Source organism: Oncorhynchus mykiss, unplaced genomic scaffold (genome assembly GCF_013265735.2).
Source record: "Oncorhynchus mykiss isolate Arlee unplaced genomic scaffold, USDA_OmykA_1.1 un_scaffold_177, whole genome shotgun sequence".
NCBI classification, from domain to species: Eukaryota; Metazoa; Chordata; class Actinopteri; order Salmoniformes; family Salmonidae; genus Oncorhynchus; species Oncorhynchus mykiss.
In genome coordinates this window covers 811,991-819,446 of record NW_023493671.1, presented here as the reverse complement: position 1 = coordinate 819,446, position 7,456 = coordinate 811,991, and the positions used below count along the sequence as shown (strand labels likewise).

General features: G+C 52.5%; 1 protein-coding gene across 2 annotated transcripts in view; it reads left to right on the top strand.

Moving 5' to 3' along the window:
* The window catches only part of LOC110513522 (FERM, ARHGEF and pleckstrin domain-containing protein 1), a 113,772-nt gene that overhangs the window by 58,990 nt on the left and 47,326 nt on the right, over positions 1–7,456 (top strand). For both annotated transcript variants that reach the window (XM_036972579.1, XM_036972580.1), the window contains exons 6-7: positions 2,807–2,904; positions 6,343–6,457. In XM_036972579.1, the coding sequence (XP_036828474.1) occupies positions 2,807–2,904; positions 6,343–6,457 (213 nt within the window). The remainder of the gene's footprint in view (positions 1–2,806; positions 2,905–6,342; positions 6,458–7,456) is intronic.

Sequence of the window (7,456 nt, the reverse complement as noted above, 5' to 3'; positions counted from 1 at the left end):
TATATATACAGTGTGTGCAAATGGAGGTAGGGGGTAAGGCAATAAATAGGCCATAGTAGCAAAGTAATTACAATTTAGCAATTTACACTGGAGTGATGTATGTGCAGATGAGGATGTGCAAGTAGAAATACTGGTGTACAAAAGAGCAGAAAAACAAAACCAATATGGGGATGAGGTCGGTAGTTGGTTGGATGGGATATTTACCGATTGGTTGGTAAGATGCTCAGATAGCTGATGCTTAAAGTTAATGAGGGAGATATGAGTCTCCAAATTCAGTGATTTTTTGCAATTCGTTCCAGTCATTGGCAGCAGAGAACTGGAAGGAAAGGTGGCCAAAGGAGGTGTTGGCTTTGGGGATGTCCATGGAAATATACCTGCTGGAGCGTGTGCTACGGTTGGATGTTGTTATGGTGACCAGTGAGCTGAGATAAGGCGGGGTTTTACCTAGTAAAGACTTATAGATGACCTAGAGCCAGTGGGTTTGGCGACGAATATGAAGCGAGGACCAGCCAACGAGAGCATACAGGTCGCAGTGGTGGGTAGTAGATGGTGCTTTGGTGACAAAACGGATGGCACTGTAATAGACTGCATCCAATTTGCTGAGTAGAGTGTTGGAGGCTATTTTGTAAATGACATCGCCAAAGTCGAAGATCGGTAGTCAGTTTTACGAGGGTATGTTTGGCAGCATGAGTGAAGGATGCTTTGTTGCGAAATAGGAAGCCGATTCTAGATTTAATTTGGGATTGGAGATGCTTAATGTGAGTCTGGAAGGAGAGTTTACAGTCTCCAGACACCTAGGTATTTGTAGTTGTCCACATATTCTAAGTCAGAACCGTCCAGAGTAGTGATGCTAGTCGGGCCAGGTGGAGGCAGCAATCGTTTGAAGAGCATGCATTTAGTTTTACTTGCATTTAAGAGCAGTTGGAGGCCACGGAAGGAGTGTTGTATGGCATTGAAGCTCGTTGTTAACAGTGTCCAACGAAGGGCCAGTGGGTTAACTGCCTTGTTCAGGGGAACAGTGGGTGGGGGGAGCAGTGGGGAGCAGTGGGTTAACTGCCTTGTTCAGGGGAACAGTGGGTTAACTGCCTTGTTCAGGGGAGCAGTGGGTTAACTGCCTTGTTCAGGGGAGCAGTGGGTTAACTGCCTTGTTCAGGGGAACAGTGGGTTAACTGCCTTGTTCAGGGGAGCAGTGGGTTAACTGCCTTGTTCAGGGGAACAGTGGGTTAACTGCCTTGTTCAGGGGAGCAGTGGGTTAACTGCCTTGTTCAGGGGAGCAGTGGGTTAACTGCCTTGTTCAGGGGAACAGTGGGTTAACTGCCTTGTTCAGGGGAGCAGTGGGTTAACTGCCTTGTACAGGGGAACAGTGGGTTAACTGCCTTGTTCAGGGGAACAGTGGGTTAACTGCCTTGTTCAGGGGAACAGTGGGTTAACTGCCTTGTTCAGGGGAACAGTGGGTTAACTGCCTTGTTCAGGGGAACAGTGGGTTAACTGCCTTGTTCAGGGGAACAGTGGGTTAACTGCCTTGTTCAGGGGAGCAGTGGGTTAACTGCCTTGTTCAGGGGAGCAGTGGGTTAACTGCCTTGTTCAGGGGAACAGTGGGTTAACTGCCTTGTTCAGGGGAACAGTGGGTTAACTGCCTTGTTCAGGGGAACAGTGGGTTAACTGCCTTGTTCAGGGGAACAGTGGGTTAACTGCCTTGTTCAGGGGAACAGTGGGTTAACTGCCTTGTTCAGGGGAACAGTGGGTTAACTGCCTTGTTCAGGGGAACAGTGGGTTAACTGCCTTGTTCAGGGGAACAGTGGGTTAACTGCCTTGTTCAGGGGAACAGTGGGTTAACTGCCTTGTTCAGGGGAACAGTGGGTTAACTGCCTTGTTCAGGGGAACAGTGGGTTAACTGCCTTGTTCAGGGGAACAGTGGGTTAACTGCCTTGGTCAGAGGCAGAACGACAGATTTTGTCCTTGTCAGCTCGGGGATTCGATTAGATGGATGGAGGGCTGTTTAATGGCTTGGCAACATTCTCACGCTGTTTGTGGATGCACACTCTGTCAAGGCAACAGACGTGACTTTTAGTAAGGCGGGTAAGTAAGTAAGTAAGTAAGGCCCTGTAAGGCGGGTTGGGTTTTCAAGACTATGCCATTACACACCAGGTTTCTGACTGTGCAGACTAAAGGTTAATAGTTACCATGCGTATCCTCTCATGTTTTCTCCCCCTCTTTCTCTCTCTTTCGCTCTTTTTTTCTCTCCTCTCTCTCTCTCTCTCTCTCCTTCTCCTCTCTCTCTCATTCTCCTCTCTCCTTCTCCTCTCTCTCTCCTCTCTCTCTCTCCTTCTCCTCTCTCTCATTCTCCTCTCTCCTTCCCTCTCTCCTTCCCTCTCTCCTTCCCTCTCTTTCCCTCTCTCCTTCCCTCTCTTTCTCCTCTCTCTCTCTCCTTCTCCTCTCTCTCATTCTCCTCTCTCCTTCTCCTCTCTCTCTCCTCTCTCCTATTTCTCTCCTCTCTCCACTCTCTCTCTCCTCTCTCTCCTTCTCTCTCCTTATCTCTCCTTCTCCTCTCTCTCTCTCCTCTTTCTCTCCTCTCTCCACTCTCTCTCTTCTCTCTCTCTGCTCCTCTCTCTCCTCTCTCTCTCCTTCTCTCTCTCCGTCTCTCTCTCTCCGTCTCTCTCTCTCCGTCTCTCTCTCTCCTTCTCTCTCTCCTTCTCTCTCTCTCATTCTACTCTCTCCTTCTCTCTCTTTCTCTCTCTCCATCTCTCTCTCTCATTCTACTCTCTCCTTCTCCTCTCTCTCTCTCCTTCTCCTCTCTCTCTCTCAGGTACCTGTTTGCTCTCCAGATAAAGCATGATCTGGCGTGTGGACGTCTGACCTGCAACGACACCAGTGCTGCCCTGCTGGTCTCTCATATCGTCCAGTGTAAGCATACTTTCTATTATAATATAGTTAGAGCTTCCTGATTTATCTTAGTACCGGCTCCAGTGTGTTCCCGGCTCCAGTGTGTTCCCGGCTCCAGTGTGTTCCCGGCTCCAGTGTGTTCCCGGCTCCAGTGTGTTCCCGGCTCCAGTGTGTTCCCGGCTCCAGTGTGTTCCCGGCTCCAGTGTGTTCCCGGCTCCAGTGTGTTCCCGGCTCCAGTGTGTTACCGGCTCCAGTGTGTTCCCGGCTCCAGTGTGTTCCCGGCTCCAGTGTGTTCCCGGCTCCAGTGTGTTCCCGGCTCCAGTGTGTTCCCGGCTCCAGTGTGTTCCCGGCTCCAGTGTGTACTCCAGTGTGTTCCCGGCTCCAGTGTGTTCCCGGCTCCAGTGTGTTCCCGGCTCCAGTGTGTTCCCGGCTCCAGTGTGTTACCGGCTCCAGTGTGTTACCGGCTCCAGTGTGTTACCGGCTCCAGTGTGTTACCGGCTCCAGTGTGTTCCCGGCTCCAGTGTGTACTCCAGTGTGTTCCCGGCTCCATTGTGTACCGGCTCCATTGTTTACTCCAGTGTGTTCCCGGCTCCAGTGTGTACCGGCTCTAGTGTGTACTCCAGTGTGTACCAGCTCCAGTGTGTACCGGCTCCAGTGTGTACTCCAGTGTGTACCGGCTCCATTGTGTACTCCAGTGTGTAACGGCTCCAGTGTGTACCGACTCCAGTGTGTTGCCGGCTCCAGTGTGTACTCCAGTGTGTACTCCATTGTGTACTCCAGTGTGTACCGGCTCCAGTGTGTACTCCAGTGTGTAGCGGCTCCAGTGTGTACCGGCTCCAGCGCGTAACGGCTCCAGCGCGTAACGGCTCCAGTGTGTAACGGCTCCAGTGTGTACTCCAGTGTGTACTCCAGTGTGTACCGGCTCCAGTGTGTACTCCAGTGTGTACTCCAGTGTGTACCGGCTCCAGTGTGTACTCCAGTGTGTGCTCCAGTGTGTACCGGCTCCAGTGTGTACTCCAGTGTGTACCGGCTCCAGTGTGTACTCCAGTGTGTACTCCATTGTGTAATCCAGTGTGTACTCCAGTGTGTTCCGGCTCCAGTGCCGATATTTCTGTTCCAAACAGTTGATGAGGTGGTTAATATGCTGAGAGGAACCATTTTTCTGAATACATAAAAATACCTGTCAGACAAATCGCCACGGAGCAAATTCAGAATCACTTAGTTGCCATGGAACCTGTCCCGTTCTCATCACCGTTGGGTAATCTGGAGAGACTGTAGCTGAATACCTGACAGAGGGAAAAGCTGCCAGTTCAGGCTCTAGTGGGGTGATCTGGAGAGACTGTAGCTGAATACCTGACAGAGGGAAAAGCTGCCAGTTCAGGCTCTAGTGGGGTGACGTCTGTGTGGATTGAACTCTCCTCTTGGTTATTCAGTAACACTCCTCTCCCCTTTCTCCTCTCTCTCGTCTCTCCTCCCTCTCGTCTCTCCTCCCTCTCGTCTCTCCTCCCTCTCGTCTCTCCTCTCTCTCCCCTTTCTCCTCCCTCTCGTCTCTCCTCTCTCTCCCCTTTCTCCTCCCTCTCGTCTCTCCTCTCTCTCCCCTTTCTCTTCCCTCTCGTCTCTCCTCTCTCTCCCCTTTCTCCTCCCTCTCGTGTCTCCTCTCTCTCCCCTTTTTCAACCCTCTCGTCTCTCCTCCCTCTCCCCTTTCTCCTCCCTCTCGTCTCTCTTCTCTCTCGTCTCTCGTCTCTCCTCCCGCTCGTCTCTCCTCCCGCTCGTCTCTCCTCCCTCTCGTCTCTCCTCCCTCTCGTCTCCTCCCTCTCGTCTCCTCCCTCTCGTCTCCTCCCTCTCGTCTCCTCCCTCTCGTCTCCTCCCTCTCGTCTCTCCTCCCTCTCGTCTCTCGTCTCTCTCGTCTCTCGTCTCTCTCGTCTCTCTCCTTCCTCTCGTCTCTCTCCTTCCTCTCGTCTCTCTCCTCCCTCTCGTCTCTCTCCTCTCTCTCGTCTCTCTCGTCTCCTCTCTCTCGTCTCTCTCGTCTCTCTCCTCCCTCTCGTCTCTCCTCCCGCTCGTCTCTCCTCTCCCTCTCGTCTCTTCCCTCTCGTCTCTCCTCCCTCTCGTCTCTCCTCTCTCTCGTCTCTCCTCCCTCTCGTCTCTCTCCTCCCTCTCGTCTCTCTCCTCCCTCTCGTCTCTCTCCTCCCTCTCGTCTCTCTCCTCCCTCTCGTCTCTCTCGTCTCTCTCGTCTCTCTTGTCTCTCTCCTCTCTTTCGTCTCTGTCGTCTCTCTCTCGACTCTCGTCTCTCTCCTCCCTCTCGTCTCTCCTCCCGCTCGTCTCTCCTCTCTCTCTCGTCTCTCGTCTCTCCTCCCTCTCGTCTCTCCTCCCTCTCGTCTCTCCTCCCTCTCGTCTCTCCTCTCTCTCCCCTTTCTCCTCCCTCTCGTCTCTCCTCTCTCCCCTTTCTCCTCCCTCTCGTCTCTCCTCTCTCTCCCCTTTCTCCTCCCTCTCGTCTCTCCTCTCTCTCCCCTTTCTCTTCCCTCTCGTCTCTCCTCTCTCTCCCCTTTCTCCTCCCTCTCGTGTCTCCTCTCTCTCCCCTTTTTCAACCCTCTCGTCTCTCCTCCCTCTCCCCTTTCTCCTCCCTCTCGTCTCTCTTCTCTCTCGTCTCTCGTCTCTCCTCCCGCTCGTCTCTCCTCCCGCTCGTCTCTCCTCCCTCTCGTCTCTCCTCCCTCTCGTCTCCTCCCTCTCGTCTCTCCTCCCTCTCGTCTCCTCCCTCTCGTCTCCTCCCTCTCGTCTCCTCCCTCTCGTCTCCTCCCTCTCGTCTCCTCCCTCTCGTCTCTCCTCCCTCTCGTCTCTCCTCCCTCTCGTCTCTCGTCTCTCTCGTCTCTCTCCTTCCTCTCGTCTCTCTCCTTCCTCTCGTCTCTCTCCTCCCTCTCGTCTCTCTCCTCTCTCTCGTCTCTCTCGTCTCCTCTCTCTCGTCTCTCTCGTCTCTCTCCTCCCTCTCGTCTCTCCTCCCGCTCGTCTCTCCTCTCTCTCTCGTCTCTTCCCTCTCGTCTCTCCTCCCTCTCGTCTCTCCTCCCTCTCGTCTCTCCTCTCTCTCGTCTCTCCTCCCTCTCGTCTCTCTCCTCCCTCTCGTCTCTCTCCTCCCTCTCGTCTCTCTCGTCTCTCTCGTCTCTCTCGTCTCTCTTGTCTCTCTCCTCTCTCTCGTCTCTGTCGTCTCTCTCTCGACTCTCGTCTCTCTCCTCCCTCTCGTCTCTCCTCCCGCTCGTCTCTCCTCTCTCTCTCGTCTCTCCTCTCTCTCGTCTCCTCCCTCTCGTCTCTCCTCTCTCTCGTCTCTCCTCTCTCTCGTCTCTCTCCTCCCTCTCGTCTCTCTCCTCCCTCTCGTCTCTCCTCCCTCTCGTCTCTCTCCTCCCTCTCCTCTCTCTTCTACTCTCTCCTATCTTTCCCTCTTTCTCGGTCTCTCCTCTCTTCTCTCCACAGCTGAGATCGGGGACTTTGACGAGGTCCAGAGTTTTCAGCACCTTCTTCACAACAAGTACATGCCTAACCAGGACGCTCTGATGGACAAGATCACAGAGTACCACCACAAGCACGTGTGAGTCACTCTACCTTTTTCTCTGGACCCTCCTGCAAAGTTGGAGTTTGGGTCACATACAAAGTGTCGACTACCGATCGCTGTCCGCGGGTCTGAAATTGCGATGTCTACGCGGTTGCCTATCGACAGGCTACCAGATGATGTGTTGTTTGGCTTTAATGGAGACGTGTTTATTTAGATTGGGTTGTCGTGTTTCGCCTCGTGTTTCTCGGAGCTACAGGCCTACGGCGTCACAATGCTGCTACGTACAACGTTGGCTGGTGGAAATCACGGATTTACTTGTTCAGTAATTAAAGTGGGAAATTCAAGCATTTGCAGATTGTAAAATGTATGTTTGATTCAACCGTATACTAATCAGTAACCAATCAAATGTTTTGGGGAGGGGGGGGGGGGGTACCGTGCCTTTGGAAAATATTCAGAACCCTCGACTTTAATCCACTTTTTGTTACGTTACAGCCTTATTCTAAAATGGATTCAAAATTATAATTTTTCTCATATCTATACACAATACCCCATAATGTCAAAGCAAAAACAGGTTTTTAGAAATGTTTGCAAGGACTGTGTCCGAAGTACAGATCTGGGGAAAGGTCTCCAAGAACACAGTGGCCTTATAAATGAAACGTTTGTAACCACTAAGATTCTGCCTCGAACTGGCCGCCCGGCCAAACTAAGCAATCGGGGGAGAAGGGCCTTGGTCAGGGAGGTGACCAAGACCCGATAGTCACTCTGACAGAGCTCCAGAGTTCCTCTGTGGAGATAGGAGAACCTTCCAGAAGGACAACCATCTCTGCAGCACTCCACCAATCAGGCCTTTAACGGTAGACTGGCCAGACAGAAGCCATTTCTCAGTAAAAAGGCACATGACAGATTACATCAGGAAGATGAGAAGTTAGATGGTGATTTAGGTGCTGTAGATGAAGCTTGATGAACATCAGTAGCCAAGGCCCAGTGTTATGTAATGCAGTACTGTAGTGTCTAGCATCCAGCCAGCGTCAGAGC